This window comes from Primulina eburnea, chromosome 6 (genome assembly GCF_022965805.1).
Source record: "Primulina eburnea isolate SZY01 chromosome 6, ASM2296580v1, whole genome shotgun sequence".
NCBI classification, from domain to species: domain Eukaryota; kingdom Viridiplantae; phylum Streptophyta; class Magnoliopsida; order Lamiales; family Gesneriaceae; genus Primulina; species Primulina eburnea.
Window position 1 is genome coordinate 34,067,835 of NC_133106.1, and position 18,426 is coordinate 34,086,260.

Here is an 18,426-nt window from a genome sequence, read left to right on the forward strand (position 1 = left end):
AATATTATATTTTATATATGGAGTTTTAGGGAGTCCGTTAACTGAAATAATGATATAGATATGCTGCTATACATGCCGAATATAATGGCCTAACCATAAAAGGCCAAACCTGTCAAAATAAATATTTCAAAAAGTTTTATGTTTTGATCTTTTATTTTTGAAGTTTATTTAAGGTGATAGACATGGTTCTATTTCTAAATAATTATACTTTAACTTCTGTTGAGGGTAAATTAATTTTTAAATAATTTTACCATTTTACCTACATATTAGTGTAGCAACTTGTGTAAATGAACATGTCAATTAACTGACATATATAGTATATAATAATATTTATTTCCAGAATTAATTAGTCGTTATTCAATAAATTCCCTGAAAAATATGTCATGAAAGATACATTCTTTTTCTTTTAAAAAAAGGGATACATTTTTTGGTAGAGTGCTAGCTTCAACTTACCATAGATACGGGCATATTTATTTCTTTTCTAGTGAGTTTTTCTTTCTTTCTTTTTTTTTTTTTTTTGTAATTTTACATCTCTAGCTCATTTCAAATTGGGATGTTATGTATTTCATATTTATAAATAATATATGTTAACTATATTTTTATAAACTTCTCTTATTATAAAAACATATTTGTTATTTAAAAAAAAAACACAAATGGTCCATCTACCAGAAAAACGTGAACGAAAATAGATATTATTACCGATGGAAAAATGTGGACCGAATTTATGTAACATGGTTTCAACGCACCATTTACGGTGGCGGACTTAGGGGGGCTTGCAAGTGGATATGGATATGTATACGCATTAACGTGAACTTTAGGGATTGTAGCTAGAATATAATTGACTACTTTTTTGGACCACGAACAACTCTAAGTTTCCATGCCAAATTTATTTGCCTTTACCATACATATATATACACACTTCATTATTCTCTGTATTTGTCTTTATTAATAATTTTAATATATTAATATATCAATCACGAATTCTGGATTTAAATTTTAATATTATATTGATGCTCATTAACATGTGTTGTATGCTTATATAGTTATAATATTTATATTTTTTTGTTATTTTTAAATTAGTGATTTTCTCATTTTTTTAATCAGAAGTGATAGACTATCTAATTTCAATTCAATCTTAATTTTTTTTTAAAACATTTCTTTTATATATAATTAAAAATTTACATCAAGGTGAAGCCCATAATGAAATTATGGTATTAATACTCATTATTCTTTTACACAAAAAATAAATAAATAAATGCTTATAAGTAATTTCACTCTTGTTATCCTAAACTAATATTTCTTTTAAAATCTATAATCTTATCTTTATCTATTTTTTTAAAAAAATAGATAGTCCAATGCTGCTAAAAATATGGGAAAAAAATTATTTTAAATAAAATATCATATTTAGATATATATTTTAACTATACTAGAACACATCGCTTGTATAAAGAAACTATATACATAGAGATCGAAATGGAAACTCTGCATTAAAATAAGAGAAACAAAGTCATGATTGTGCATAAATAGAAATATATGATATAATATAAAAATAAAACTTTTTTATGAAATGATTTAAGAAACGAAGGACTACCACCCACCCCACATGCAATATTAATTCACCTTCTCTTGTTCCACCACCTTGTTCAAATTTCTCTTCGTCCCTTCGGTCGAGCTAGTAGCTGCATATCAAATAAATTTTTTACCTGGTTTCTATTGAAAATTAGATTTGCAAAAATGAATTTGAATCTAATGCATATTGGAAAATATATGATCTCGTCGGGATATACTATGTTTTTTCTTTCCAGAATAGAAGAGCTTATTAAGACTAGTATTAATTGATTTTTCTTACAGCATCGACTATAGTGGATGCTGTCCACGCAATTTTTGTGAAAAAAATTATGTGATTTTTCTGGATTATGTCTCTTGTGAGACGGTCTCACGAATATTTATATGTGAGACGGGTCAACCCTACCGATGTTCACAATAAAAAATAATACTCTTAGTATAAAAAGTAATATTTTTTCATGGATGACCCCAATAAGAGATATGTATCACAAAATACGATTCGTGAGACCGTCTCACACAAGTTTTTGTCAATTTTCTGCTGTTGGGGATCGAATTAAAATGATTTGAAGGAATTAATCAAACAAAAGTTGTAGCACATGTCTTTCGTCCTCATAAGTTGAGCCCACCGCACTAAACGAAATTCATGTGAGATTGTAATCGAAGGTATTCGAGAATTTTAATTAGTTGTTTGTGCCCACTTATACACGCATGTGTAGGATGTAGACAGACGTAGAAATAGGATAGGGTAGGCCCGCATGCAAATTAAATTAAAAACAAATGGGCGAAATCTGGCTAGTTGGCGATTTGTTAGACGCGGGGGATCTATATATTTTTTCCTTGTAGAAACAAAATAAAAATAAAAATACACATCAGGTCGGTGGATATAATCAAAATTTTAGGCTGGAATCTAAATGGGTTTTCATTCAAGTAGATGAGCCCACATCATTTCAAGTCCGCCCTGGAAATTTTTTATTGAGGTGATTGTTGTCTTGATTGTCGATGGTTTTCGCCTACGAATATCCCGACATCTCTTTCGTGAAATAGAATAAAGACAGCCCACGAAGAATTTGTTCAGTGGATTTCGTTTATTGTTAGCTAATCATTTGGAGCAGAAACCATTCAAGGATCTGACTCCCTGATTTAGCTGACCACCCGAATGCCTCATTTCAGGTAGTCTCCGCATCAATGACATACCGAGAAAAATGGCTCTCTACACTCAAATCAGCAAGAAATTTCATGATGATTAGCTCCTTTGGTGAAATTGTTTAATTCCTCATATTTCTAACTCTTGTATTCGTAGCTTTAGTCCGGTTGATTTTTTTTGTTCCTACTTTATATTTTTTTAGCGAATAAACATGTTTTTGTGTCAATTCATATTTCTTTTGTGTGTTCGAGATTTTTGGGAGATTGTAACTCACATGGGAATGAAGATTTTGAAGCTATCGATCACTTTAACTTCCAATCATTACTGGACTTCAGAAATAAGAGTAATTTCAGAACGGTTTTTGTACCATAAACGAAGCCACGGCATAAGCCCAATTAGACAATAGTACTGCATTCATTAATAATCATAGTCATAGCCCAAGCCTAGTTAGCAACCAAACAAAGCCACAGCCTAAGCCCAATTAGACAATAGTATTCCATTACTAAATTTACAAAACAAACCAAAATAGGAAATCTGGCTGTTGGAGCTGTTTATCACGAAAATTGCGGGATTTGTCAGACACGTGATCGTGTCAAAGTTGTGAAATAATCAAACTTCTCTAATCAAATATTGTAGATCTCGATTTGGTCGTACGTTCTAATTCATTCCAAATGACTCCAAAAAACGAAAACATAAAATGATGAATATGATGAAATTATAGGAGGAATCTATTAACAACATCAAATCTAATTATGTTGCTATGAATTTGATCAACGTTTTACAAAGAAGATTGGTGAACATATGGAATATTTAGAAGACTTTGCTACTAGAGTCAGAAGTTGAAATAAACAGACATAAAATGGACATAGAATTCTGCATAGTTTTGTTGTAGCTTATTGTGTTTTATTGTCGATGTCTCTTCTGATTCTTTTCCATGCATCTTGTCTGTCATATTCAGCATGTTAGTTTGGGCTGTATTCCACGATCTTTCCAAGTTCTTCTATGTTGGGTAGTAGCTTTGACTCATCGCATCGTACTTTTAATTAGCCAATTGCAATTCTTCTAGGCTTTCATCTGTTGGGTTTTTGCTTATGTATGCGCTTCCATTGTTAGTGGACTTCAAATGATTTGGGCTTTGGAGAATATGGCTCAACAGGAGCATCTTCACTCCGACCATATTCAGACATTTTAAGAACAAATTTGCTACAGTTATAAATGGTATTTTATGCTTTCAATTTATTATTATTGAAGCGGGACCGAAGCATTTGTCTTTGTCGTTTATGGAAAATTAAAAGGAATTCTCCTTTAATTAGAAGAATATGTGTGGATCAAGCTTTTCCTTCTCCCTTTTCTTATACATATCTAGCAATATAGAAACAAAGGATTCAAACCATAGCGGACCCACTTTCTCCCTTCTCCCTCGTACACAAATATTCATTTATGGAAAGTAATACAACCTAGAATTCAAGTACACCATTTGTTTCACGAGGCGGAACGGAACATATGAACCTTTTGTTGAGGAGCCGCCATAACTATCCAAACCAAAGCGGACCCACTTTCTCCGAAAGTAACAGTAGGGCTGCGAATCGCGAGTCCATATTTTTATGAATTGTGACGTCTCTCTGTTTATTTATTTAACAAACAAACGACGAAACTCTCTGACCCAGAGGAAGTCTCACACAAAGATGCTCAAATTAAATTTGTGCTCTTATTAAAGTTGGACTGGTTGTTGACTTTTCAATTCCTACGTGGCATACCAAACATTCAAATTCTAGAATGACAAATATCTGAACCTAACATTCCTTATTATATACACAGGGGGGCTTAAATAATCCCCAAGCTGACACTGCAATTTTTTGTAATTAAAAATGTTTTTATCAATATTTTGGCAGCATTTTTATATTATTCGTGACCCAACCTATCTTATAATAAATAAATTTCGTGGAATATAAAATAGTTGATCGGATCTAGACCCGTCACAAATGGGGCCGGTTTAATGTTGTCCCTAGATTTGAAATTAAACCGGGAGATTATAAAAACCCTAAAAAATGTCGATTTAGAGTAAATATCATATTATTAATTTTTTTAAAAAGGTGATGATAAACCATACATGCTAATCTAATGTTGAATCGGGACAACAACTCTATCATTGCTCTTCATTCCATTCGAACTCATTGTTGGTTCAATAATAGCCATATCTTTAACTCGGTTTGCTGCCGTTTAAGATTTTTATTTTGAACGATTTTTATATAAATATAAACAAACCGTATATAGAGAGATGAATGATCTTATTTGTGATAATTTATTCCTCAATTTGTTTCCATAACGTTTTATTTGGTTATATTATCATTCAATATTCCAAGTTTTTATAGTCAGAACTGAAAAAAAAATAATTTCGTTATATCTATATTTTTTTATGCATATCATACAAAACTTACAATAATATAACATCCCAAAATTATTAAAGAATTTTCCCTCTTATTATCATGGAAAACAATTTTAAAGAACGTGAATGCAGTTGAATTGAAAAAAAAAATGAAATGAATTTTGAACACGAGATAAACTTAACAAAAAGAAAAACTCACTCTCAGTAGGAAAAAAATTAGTGTTTTTATTAAATTGTGTATTGTTTGATTATGGCTTTTGAAATTCTGTTTCTTCTTCTGTTTAAAAATTAAAATATATATATATATTTTTCAATGTTTATCCAAGTGCCAAAAAACCTTGTGTTTTTTTTTTTGTTTGTAAAAAACACTTCAAAAAGTTGGGTTTATTTAAATTTTTTTTAAAACTACAACTTCTACGATCAAACTCGCATCATCTTGATTTTTCAGTGCGGTTTCCTTTGTTTTAACAAAATGTAAGTCATCTGAAACTTGTGTTACTTGTTGGTCGGGCTGCTCTGAACACTGAGGAGAACGGAGAAAGGAAATTAATGGCAAGGGTGGCAATTTTACTCTCAAAATTTAACAAACATGATATTTATTGTTTAATTTTCTGTCCCTATCGTCACTACTTTTGTCGAACAAATTTTCCTCAATTTGTCCCCCACTTTAACCGGATCAACGTCTCCGATTAAAATTAGTGTATTGTCCCCAACATCCACACCTATATAGTCAACCCCTGCAAAAAAAAAAATGATTAAAAAAGAATAAACTAAGCACAGTTAATGGTAAAAATACTAAAAATATCCCATTGCCTGTGAATTTAATATTGATCACAACTAATTTTCAAGAAAATAACAATTTTTTAATCTATAAAGTATAGTCCAAGCAATCCAAAATAAAATCTGCATTCCTTTTTTATTTATGGGTTGCATCATTCTAGCAGTATATATCGCTGACCATGTTCAGAATTTCGATTTGATTCCACAGAAATAAAACATATATAAAAAGATTATATATTTTTTCTAATCGGTAAATAATTAGGCATTAGTTGAAAATATGTGAAAACACAGAGTTAAAAGATGATCGATCACTACCTGGTAAGCAAACTGCTTTCATGGCCTTCTTTCTGTGCTTTTCATCCCTGACTTCCAGGCTCAGCACCATTTTCTGTGTATGTGAAAATTGATGAAGTCAAAATTGTGATTAATTAAAAGTCAAAATATTTGGTGTATAAAATTTTCAAGATCATGTTTGTTCGAGAAGGATTTCACCTTTGCCATGTGAGAAATGTTTGATAATTCTTGATTTGGAAGTAGAAGAAAGTTTGAGAATTAGTGAGAAATGAAGGTGAAGATGTTGCTATTTATATAGGGAACAAATAGAGTCCGCGGCCTCCTTTCAACAAATCACTAGACGCGTGCAGAGGTTTGGTTAACAATTTCTTGACCAATCGAATCGAATTAATTTGATAATTGTCTTCTATTATTTCGAAAAACTCTTGAAAAAATGGTAGTTGTGTTTACCAATTTGGCTCTGTTTCCATTAGAATTTTCAAACTAAATAAATGGAAAACAAAGCTTAATTCAGAGAAGAAAATAAAAAATTTATACATGATACCCCCGGATTGAGGATGGGCCCCACCTACTCTAGGTAGCCCAAATAGTTAGTGGCCCAGCGTTCAGGAACTTCTGGAAGGACATCTACGTGGAGGTCATCCAGGAGGTCATCCAGACCGACCTCCCAAAACACCCGTAATCAAGGCAGCAAAGACAGTGCCGAGCTCCAGAAGCGAGCTCCCATGCCGAGCTCCCACGAGTTTCCGAGCCGACCTCCCATATGACATATTCTCGTCGAGCTCCCTCAGGGTCCAGAGTATGGACGGGCTCTTGCCTAGGAGAGCTTATATTCAGACATTAACGGGTAGCCCACGGAAATAAGGCCCAAGAGAGTCAAGTCCAATAAGATCTAACCAAATCTAACACAAGATCTAATCAAATCTGGCACAAGATATACCAAAATCTTTCAAGATTCTGAAGATCTAAACCTAGCTAATCAGGACTCTATCATTCTTCTATAAATATTAGATTTCGTTCATTGTTTATTCATTCATATACACACACTTTCTCAGCACATACATTACTCTCCCAATTTCTGTTATCTGACTTGGGCGTCGGAGGGGCTACGCGGGAACAACCTTCCGCCGCCCTTTTAACAGTCTTGTTTGTGCTTCCAGATTTCAAAGGTATGGTCCGAGCTTTACAAGTGAATATCCGACCTCCCAGCTATCTTTCGAATGTCTTAACCGAGCTCCACCAATGATGATCCGATCTCCCAACTATCATCCCGGATTTCAGCAACATCAATACATATTTTGATTCTATTGGCTGGGCATTTGTAAAAATTTGAGTTGATTTGATTATTTTGAAAATGTGTTCAACGCCTTTAAAAAAGAAAAATAAAATGTTCAAAACGACTTGACTTTTGGAAGTCTCCCAGTACAGCGGGTCCATGTACAAATGTTTAATGAGAATATGAGATCGAGCGATCATCTACATGTAATATTAATATTTTTCACTTTAATCATTATATATTACAAAATATACTTTTGATATTAAAAAATATTATTTTATCTGACTTAGCATATATTTCACAATATTATTTCATAAATAATTAACAAAAAATATACATTTGATGTGAAAAATATATTTTTGATAGTTTTTGTGATCCAAGTATTAGTGAGACGAGCTTAAAAAAAGGATTAGTGAGTCACAAGTTTCGCTATTTGAAGACGAACGGTAAGTGTTTAATGCACTTGAATGTTTTGAAACATGTTGTTTTATGGAGATTAACGTTGTTATTTTACTACGTAATTTATAGGGGGAAAAATATTTGAAAACTTCAATAGTATATCAATTTTAGAAGATAAAAAAATTAAAAATAGCCGACACAATTCCACTAGTATGATTTAAGAAAAATCAACTCAATCATTCAGAGTTGATTCAAGTTAAATTAAAATTGAGACGAAAGTGTATCAAAATTAGTCAATAAAAACGCCTTGGACACAGTTGATAATTCTATAGCCAAATTTTCTTCTTCTTCATCTTTTTTTTTTAAATACCAATATATGTTATCTATTCTATTTTATTATAGTTGAACCATCTAAGAAGAATACCAACTTTTTCTTCTAACTTTATCCTTATATGATACTAATATTATACTTTTGTTTTTTTGTTTTTTTTTTCAAAATTTCAACAAACATTTTTATTTTATTTTTTTTATTTCAACAATTCAAATATCAATTTTGTCCTTCTATAATTTGACAAATTTCACTTTAGTTCATCGCTAATGATAAAAAAAATTGTACACATACGCATCGCATATGCAGAGTAACTAGTATGAATAAATACGTGACTTGCTACTAATAATCTTCCAGATAAAATCTTTCATTGTTCATTTTTTAAATTAGTTCGACTGTGAAACAATAAAAATAAACAAGAGTCTCAAATAGATGATAGAACAATTTTTTTTTTTCAAAAAAAGGAAAAACAATGACATATATGGAGCAAAATAATCTGAAACATGTCATTTTAGGCTAGAACACGTGATTTTCGTCCAGTAAACAATTCAGATTGTAATAAGTCGCAGTAGTGAACACCAAAAAATAGTGTTATAATTCTTTTTCTATTGGAAAAAACAAAATATTACGATAGTTCGGCCAAATTTCATACCGAAATATGCCTTAAAGAGTGAACAAGAACCATCCCTCATAATTTCTCAACAATAAAAAATTGAAGTTTTCTCCAACCACAGTTTTATACGTGGACCCATGTCTGGTTCACACGATAGGCTTCATATAATTTCAAAGCTCCACTTAAAGAGTTAAATCACACGATTTTCTGTTGAAAATTACTCAAAGCCTATAACAGATTTTATGTTTAAACCATGAATGGCCTGTATCGCACTAAAAAAAAAATTCATCTGCAGCACACTTTTGCTCAACCTTTATTGCACATAAATTGGCAAATTCAGGCATTGCGGAGAAAATTTTATATCGTGTAGATAGTCTGTTGTGTACTTCAAACATTATCGTCGGTGATGCTTTTATCTAGGGTATACAGCCAGACAAGGAAGCTCGAAATAACACGAGAAGCTAAGCAGAAGTCAAATGGAGCGACAAACTAACCTGCATCTTCAACCTGCAAGGAAGCTTGGGCAATTTCCAATGCCTCCTCCGCTGAAGAGTGAAGATGCACTATGAAGCTTGGCTTTCTCAATTGAAGGCTGCTTTCTTGCAAGTTCAGGAAGCAGTTTGAATTCCTATAGAGGGTCAGGGAGGTATCAGTCTCGCAAACAGAGCACGGTACAACAGGCAACATAACACGCGATGAATTCAATTGTCATAAAAAATCTCACTTCATTGCTCTCAGATTGAACATTTCTTAAATTTTAAACATGCCTAGAATATTTACTAATTTGTCTGGTTCACACGATAGGCTTCATATAATTTCAAAGCTCCAACTTAAAGAGTTAAATCACACGATAGGTTTCTTGCAGACCGTCGCTAATTTAAAATTTGAACTCATTTTCCGCGGCGTGCTTATAATATGCATGCCGTGAATAATACTATTGACGGCGTACGATTAATGTACGCCGTTAATTTTTTAATACGATTTTTTTTTTAAAAAAATGATTTACTTTTTGCAGCACACATAAACTTGCACGTCGTTAATAATACTATTAACGGCGTGCTTTTATGGTGCGCTGTCGTTTATATAATTTATTAACAGCACACATAAATGCATGTTGCGGATATTACTATCCGTAGCGTGCTTTAATGGACGCCGTCCATAATAATATCCGCAACGCGCTTTTAATGCACGCCGTTCATAGTATCAAGTTACTATCCGCAGCGTGCTTTTAATGCACGCCGTCCATAGTAATATCCGCATCGTTTTTTTAATGCACGCCGTTAATAGTATCAAGTGCAACACTATTAACGGCGCACATATGGGTGCACGTCGCGAAAAGTAGTATTCGCAGCGTGCGTTTAATGCACGCTGTTGATGATGTGCTGCGGAAAATCATTTTTCTTGTAGTGAGATTACTTGTTCCAACATAACCTAAAATAAACGATTATAATTGATAGTTTACATATATTATATTGACTTCTTTGAGCAACCTATTTGTATGACAAGCCTAATTTGTGAAGGAAAGCAACGCACTTCTTTTGCAAACAAATTACTCCCACCAAAAAGATAGAAATACAGAGGATAGTGAAAATAGTTCTTATTTGTGTTTTTCGTTTTCAAAATTCAACAGATGTTTCATAGAAAATAAATTCAATTATTTCATTAATTTTTAATTGGCCCATAGAGAGTATAACTTTCGGACCATATTATTATATATGGGCTTTCAAAGAGGGCTGGTTAAATTTATAAGAAGCAATGTGAATAGGGTTGATTCTATAATTAGGCCTACAGAAGGGTCGGATCCATCTCGGATAGGACGGAACCTCCTCTCCGAGTTTAAATAAAATTGTCTTAAAAAGGAATGTCCGAATTAGTAGAGTGCGTGATATCTTGACAAATTGTCGAGAGTTCGATTCTCTCTACGAAACACTATCTCGACCAAGTCTCACACAGGATTTGTTCTACCGTTTTACTAGAAAACTTGACATTTTTTAGCATTGTGCACACTTACTTTATGTGTTGTGTGTCTTTTCTCCCTCATACTTCACATTAAGTTTAATCCTTTTTCAGTACCATTTTTAAGAAAACTGATTTTGAAACAAACAAATACAATGAATTTCATGTATTTATCAAAATTTTGTTTCCAACATAGCCTAAACTTAATTTTGATTGTCACAGGTTCATTTTCATATTTTAAATATTACATAAACTGTGGTTATGGACTCAAGTTCGTGAGTAACATTGATAAATTATGCTCTGAAAACGTATTAATAAATTAATTTTGCGACTAAAGGATAAATTATCACTAGATAGTCATTAGTGCATAGTCTTGAGATTAGATTTTTGTTCTTCGTTATTGAAAAAAAAAAAAAAAAAAACAAGTCCTTATTTCAAACTACCTAGATTGTTACAGATTTTAATTAGCTCACTTATCGAAAAAAAAGAGTTAATTAGCTCTGTATTAATTGACACTGCCTCTGCATGTTTGATAATTACTCTGAGAAGCTTGATTGATTGATTTTCACCGAGTTCATTTTCCTTCTCTTTCCCCAAAGTCTGCCCTTCTTCTTCTTCTTCATCATCAAAAACTCATACTCATTTTCTAATTCGAAAGATGACTTCATTTTTTATGTTGAGATTTGCTTTGCTTTTGTTTGTTGGGATCTCTTTATTTTTCGGGGAAGAAATATTAACGTAGCTCAAACGGAGTTCGCGTGGGACAAGCCCCACACCCACCGCGATTTGGGTGGCATCGGCTCAGAACGAGGGCATGATGGCTTATTTTTATTGCTCGTTAGAGTCAGTTATCAACCTTCTGTCCAGTCTGTTTGATATAAAACAGAATTGGTTACTCAGCTCTATACTACTTTCCCTTAAACCCCAACTTTTTTCCCTCGTTCTCAACCTCAGCCGACTCCCATGGCCGACGAAAACCTTCATTTCGAAGGAAACATGCGTGCCATTACCTGTTTCTCCGACCTTGGGTTGAACAAGAGCCTTCAAAACGGAATGTTACATCGTGGCTTCGAGAGTCCCTTCGGGGTTCAGAAGCGTGCGCTTCTCCCCATTATCAACAAAACAAATGTGGTGATTGATGCTCCCGAACGTTCCGGACGATCCACAACTATAGCCATTGCTGTATGCCATTTCATCAGCTCCAACACCTCCGACCGCTCGGGGTATGATTTTTTTTTTGTCGCTCTGTGGATATCATAGCACTTGTAGTGGTTTATTGCCTTTTTTCGAGTGTTTCAATTACCAGTAGTTTCTATGAACTCTAGTTTACTGATTTGAATCTCGAAATCCTCGATCAATCAATGGACAGTAAAAATTACAGGAAAAAAAAGAAGAAACGCACAGTTTTTGGTTCGATTTTGAATTGATCTATATCCACGGGATTTACTAAAATGATCGATCAATCCAGATGATACACACGACAACAATGATATGAATTCACTCAGATTATAGCTCTTCTTGTTGTTACTAAATTCTAATAAATCTTTTTTTGTTTTTAGTCCGAGAGCTTTAGTACTGTTACCTACCAGCAAATCAGCTTCCCACATGGAAGAACTGATTAAGGCAGTTGGCGCCCATTCTAGAAACAACGTGTGCAACGTTGACAGGCGCAACCGCATGATCAAACGAGGGGTCGTACTCGGTTCTCCTGACCACGTTCTGGACACCTTTGAAAAGCAGCCTCTTGTGGCCACGTCAATCAGGTTTTTGGCGCTGGTTCGTAAGCTATTCTGATGTAGTTCCTCTTTGTTTTTTTATTTTGTTTTTATAAAACTAATTTTACTTCCTGTTCCTTAGGATTGCTTTGATGACATGATTGAAAATGACCATTCAAATGAGCTAAAAGGCATACTCAGATGCCTTTCTCGGAAAATCCGGTTGCTCGTGATATCTAGAACTGATGTTTCTGGAGTTGCGGAGATGCTGGATTTCATGGGATTGAGTGACGCTCTGGTCATTCGAGCATATCGTCGTCCCGTATCAGTCATAGAGGTATTTGGAAGTATTTCCCAGAGTTATTTGTATGGATCTTGTGTTAACTCTTTTTTGACTTAATGACAGGGCATCCGTCATTTCTTTGTCCGCGAGCAGAAGGAGAAGCCTAAATATCATGTTTTGCTAGACGTGTTTCACGCTTTTAAAGTCTCCAAAATTATTATATTTCGCAACTCTAACAATCAGGTTTAACTTTCTTTGCCAATGTTTTCAAATTTTTTAATATTTTTGTGAGTTATTGATCAATATTGTGTTGTGTTCTGTGGCAGGTTACTAGTCTGCGAAAAAAGATGCAAGCAAGTAACTTCGAAGTTTTAGAGATTAAAGGAAATACGTCGGCAGAGGAGTGTGATCGACGAATGAAAGAACTAGGCTTAAAGAAATTCCTTGTCACGACGGATGCTCTTGCGTCCGAACTTGTTGATGAGGAGGTTAGTTTGATTCTCTTTGTCATTAATATTATTTCATTCATTTATGAAGCTGTTTCTTAACTTTTGTTAGTCTTTGTAGGTTTCTTTGGTGATCAACTACGATCTTCCCGTCGACGCTCGGCAATACCTTCATCGCACCGGGTGGCATGGGCGCTTTTCTAGCTATGTAATTGATTTCCTTTTTTCTTTGTCTTGCTATCCAGTTTTGTTACTCTTATAGTAGTTGCTCAATATCCCAAGTCTAATGAATGCATTTAACAATGATATACAGGTTACTGTTATAAATTTTGTTGGTGAAGAGGACTGGAAGCTGGTCCAATTGATCGAGAAGACCTACAAGATCAAGATTGATCAAATGACACCGAACGTCTATGATGCTACTGTAAGGGACTGATTTTCGTGTTTAATACCATATGTTTAGGTTACGTTACGTATAATATTAATTAGATATTTGTCCAGTGCTCCACACGACAGAATTTTGTTGTTTTAGAGTATCCAACCAGTATTTCAAGGGATGCTACTATAACTGTGGCAGACTATTTCTTAAAAGCAATAGAATGTCATAGCTGCTCGGAATGTATCAAGTAGTCGAGTCACGATCTTGAACCTCATCTGTTTTCTAGGAAATTAAAAAAATGGAAGGAGTAAAGTAGTCACAAATCAATTATGAGATCAAGCAATGAGGTTTTTAGGAAGATTGACAAGGAAATATAATCTGAGAACCAGTGGTACACAACCTCCTAGTTTGAGGGGTGGCTTGATTAGAACTCCAACTTACCTGCCTTGGGTGGTGAAAGAAGTTAGGCACATCTTTAGATTAAACAGGATAGGTTCACAATAATGTTGTCTTTTTGCTTACTTGATGAATCAACTAGCTTATGTCCATCTGTTGACAGTGAGAAATAGCTGCAACCTCTTATTGGCACACATACGATTTTCACAATCGACAAAAATAATTGCCTTTTAATGGTAATTCGTAAGTCATTCAAGGTCAACGAGTAAGGTGATTGAAGAAAGTACCTACAAACTGAGTGACAGCAGTAGTAAATTCATTCCCTGGATGTTGAACTGCATATTTTGTTTCATGCATGACATTACTTGCTCTAAGAAATACAAAATCTGATCCTCTGTATTGGGCATGAGCAGTCTTCGACTCCTTCTCATTAATTGAAGTAGAAACTGCAACTTTGTGTTTGCAGGATAATTTGGGTTTGTGCTGATGATGCTAGGACTGGATCGTACGGCAGGAAATAGATCCCTATAGGATTTTTGGTCAATCTTTGACAAGCTACTCTTTTGATACACATGTCCTAATATACATGGTCTAAACAAGCATTTCTGGTATTTGATAGTGTTTACATGACATATATGATATTAACTTCTTTGAGCAAACATGCCTAGTTTGTGAAGGAACGCACTTATCTTGCTAATTAAATTACTCCCACACAATATACAAACCAAGCGTTTGCCAAAAAGATTGAAATACAGAATTTATGTAGGTTTTTAATATTTGTTTTCATTTTCAAAATTAATCGGACGTTTCCTAGAAAATAAATTCAAGCACCCTTTTCATTAATTTTGAATTGGGCCATGGAGAATATAACTTTCGGATCATATATAAATATGGGCATGGTGATATAAATGGTTATCTAACCTTGGTTAACTTTTCAATTTGGAAAATGAGCTTTTGTAATGTATATTTTTGAAAAATGTTTGGACCGGGTCCAAACATTTTTAGGTATAAAACATATATGTTTTTTTAACTTGAAGTTTTAAAAATTAAATCCGAACCGTTAACCAAAAATTTATATGTTCATGTAACTTGAAGTTTTAAAAAATTAAGTCCGAACCAATTTAGATTATAAAGCTTAGAAAATATATTGATGTGAAATAATACATAGTAAAATGTATTAATTAAACAAATTAGGTAATTAGATAAGAAAATTGAAAAGTCACGTAAATAAATAAATAAATAAGACATTAATTAAGTAATAATTGAGAAGGGTAACCAAGTAAATTCACAATTGAAACTCATATATAAATTTATATGTTCATGTAACTTGAAGTTTTAAAAAATTAAGTCCGAACCAATTTAGATTATAAAGCTTAGAAAATATATTGATGTGAAATAATACATAGTAAAATGTATTAATTAAAAAAATTAGGTAATTAGATAAGAAAATTGAAAAGTCACGTAAATAAATAAATAAATAAGACATTAATTAAGTAATAGTTGAGAAGGGTAACCAAGTAAATTCACAATTGAAACTCATATATTTATAATAGTATATATAGGTATAGATATAGATAGATATAGATATAGATATAGATATAATCATAAAAGTCTGCTTTTTTTTTTTTCACTTTTTCCCACCTAAATAGAGATGTAATCGAGTCGAGCCGAGCCGAACTCTTGAATGTTTGAGCTTGACTCGTTTATAATCGAGCCGAGCTCGAGCTTTATTTAACGAATATATGCATGGCTCGCGAGCTTATTCAAGCATTTATCGAGCCTAAACAAGCTCAATAAATATGAATTATACATTTAAATTTTCATTAAATTAATTAAAAATAAATTATATATTTAAAGAAAAATACATTATTCTTATTAAAATTATTAAATTTATTATAATAAATAAATTTAATATATTTTTCTATATATTTCATAAATATAATATGCAAAATCAATAAATCAAATATCAAAACTATTATTTTTCATCTAAAAGATTACTCATGAACTTATCAACGAACATGTTCACGAGCTAACGAGCCGAATAGAATAATGTAAAGCTTGGGTTTGGTTTATTTATCTTAACGAGCCTCATTAAACGAACTTAAACGAGCTTTTATCGAATCGAGTTTCGAATAGCTCTCAAACGATTTGATTCATTTACATCCCTACACCTAAACACAAATACCATAAATAGAAATAACCTCAAATATGATGAAAATATGAAGTCATCTAACAAAATATAGTCCCCTGAATTTAAATATATATAACCAGATTCCAGAACATATTTATTGACAATTGTGCCATCGGTTTCTGCATCAATTGTCATGTAATTTTTTTTATTTCTTTTTTTGTAAAAGTGACAGATCTAAATGCTTTTATCTTTCAGTTTCAATCAATATATCCACCTGCATGGCTGCATGCAATTTCCAAAAAAGAAATTTCAATTTTCGGTGAAAAAACATTTTATAAAAAAATATCAAAATACGATGTAATATGAAAAGTAACCGATCAATATATTGTCCAATAATATTATACTAGGAAAGGAAACCTCAATTCTTGAGGTGTCTCACCCATATTTATAGATCAACATATGATCATCTATATATTTTTTTAATAGGAAGTACACATGTGTTTATATTTGAGTAGGTCTTATTTAATAATTTGTTTTTTTGTTAATGGGTAATAAATAATTAAATATGAGTTAAAAAAGTAGTAATTTTTTTCGTAATTAAATGATATAGCTAACAATAAACATTGCAAGTTTTTAAGGTATTAATAAAAAATAATCGTGTCAACTATATATGCTAAAGAAACAAAAATTGGGAGATAACTTGTGTCAATGTTAAATATGAGAAATGTGAAGTGAATTTTGTAATATATTAAAAAATGAGGTAAATTGGTTTATTTATGTGTGCTATATTTGGATATTAGATGAAATGTTATATGTAGAAATTTATAAATTTAAGAGTTTGTAAATTTTGACATTTTAAGCATGTTAAAAAAGTGTGTACATATTGTAACGTATAAAAGTTTATTGCTTCTATTTAAAAACTGATTTATTTAACCAGAACAAATACTTTGAATATTATAGTTTTTGGTCAAAGCCATATGTATTATGATTACAGTGATTTTTATTTTTATATTTGTAGTTACACAATCATTATTTCAAGTTGGAATTGCGCTTCAGAAAATAAAAAAAAAAACGCGAAAGTAGAAGGAATCTATAGTAGTGCAAATAGTTAGGAAAATGACTAAGTATGCTCGTATTAAAAGCTAGTCATATATCTACTCCGCAAATAGAGTATAATTTGATAATAGGATATCCATATTTAATTCATTGTAGCGCCTATAAGGTTTTCAAACCTAATAACATTATTGATGTTGGTAGATTTATGAATTTAGTAACTTGCATTTAAATATTAACTGTGATATGATCTATTAAAAAATCAGTAAGAGCACATAAAACCTTAGTTTAATTAAAAAAATTGAAAACATGTTATTGTAGACAGGAGGATCTCAAAGATATATTGTTATTTATTTAAGAATTCAGTTGACATAGTTATGAATTTGGTAACCTCAATTTATAAAGATATTTAAACATGAAAGTTAATTTAATTCGTAAGACAACCGAATAGATTACTACAACGAGAGAATAATAAAAGTAATTAATTAAATTATATGAATAGAAGTTATTTGGAGTTCAGTATCATGTAATTAAAAAATGTTTATTTTTCAAATATAAAAGAATCGTTAAAAAATTTTAAAACAATTATATACAAAAATCTTGAATGCTTCGTAGAGATTACTAAATTTTTTATACTTGAGCTTATGGACAGGAGCTTACTAAAAATTTTACACGAGCTTACTAAAATTATCATGTTTTCAATTTATAAACTGAAACTTCAAATATTTCGTTTAATTTTTCCCAAAAAAATACCGTATGCAGAACCATCTAAATTTCTAAACTGATTTAATTGACAAGACAATTGACACCGGTTCAATTGTACATATACTGATATTTATTATTTGATATATATCTTTATAATGTTTATTTTGGCCCGCGGCTCACTTAGCCGAATGTATAGAATGATACATGATATGAAATTCCAAACCGGTTCTGTCGCACAAACATGATTGATTTAACATATCACATAGGATTTTAAAACATTGCATAAAATAACACATGCAGGGAGTGAGATACTACTTCTTATATAAAATGTTCAAGAGTAGGTTTCTCTCCCGAATCTTTATCTATGAGACGAGACAACTTTACTGATATTCACAATAAAAAGTAATATTCTTAGCATAAAAAATAATAATTTTTCATGGATGATTTAAATAAAAAGTCTGTTTCACAAAATACGACTCGTGAGATCGTCTCACACAAATTTTTGTCAAAGATCAAATACTTCATTGTTAATTTTCTTACGGGCCCAAATCACCCTAAACCATCGCATGCAAGACA

At 32.0% G+C, this 18,426-nt stretch overlaps 1 protein-coding gene and 1 long non-coding RNA gene across 2 annotated transcripts; one reads left to right on the top strand and one right to left on the bottom strand.

The window, feature by feature from the left end:
• Positions 1 to 5,465: 5,465 nt before the first annotated feature.
• On the bottom strand, positions 5,466 to 6,477 carry LOC140833526 (uncharacterized). The gene is made up of 3 exons (XR_012118498.1): positions 6,369 to 6,477; positions 6,192 to 6,264; positions 5,466 to 5,833 (listed from the first exon to the last, which is right to left on the bottom strand). It is a non-coding gene; the product is annotated as an uncharacterized lncRNA (long non-coding RNA).
• A 5,939-nt stretch (positions 6,478 to 12,416) lies between these two features.
• LOC140833527 (eukaryotic initiation factor 4A-3-like) lies at positions 12,417 to 14,556 on the top strand. Its single transcript, XM_073197858.1, has 7 exons — positions 12,417 to 12,518; positions 12,600 to 12,794; positions 12,864 to 12,983; positions 13,067 to 13,228; positions 13,308 to 13,394; positions 13,500 to 13,610; positions 14,428 to 14,556. Exons 1-7 carry the CDS (start codon positions 12,420 to 12,422, stop codon positions 14,446 to 14,448), a joined length of 795 nt encoding a protein of 264 aa, XP_073053959.1. The 5' UTR covers positions 12,417 to 12,419; the 3' UTR covers positions 14,449 to 14,556.
• Positions 14,557 to 18,426: the final 3,870 nt, after the last annotated feature.

What these genes read in the sequence shown, in the direction of transcription:
- LOC140833527 (XM_073197858.1), top strand. Translation starts at nt 12,420, where the DNA reads ATGATCAAACGAGGGGTCGTACTCGGTTCTCCTGACCACGTTCTGGAC. An exon ending in GTCCCGTATCAGTCATAGAG is followed by an intron (nt 12,795 to 12,863) that starts GTATTTGGAAGT and finishes ACTTAATGACAG; the next exon opens with GGCATCCGTCATTTCTTTGT. An exon ending in CGAACGTCTATGATGCTACT is followed by an intron (nt 13,611 to 14,427) that starts GTAAGGGACTGA and finishes TTGTGTTTGCAG; the next exon opens with GATAATTTGGGTTTGTGCTG.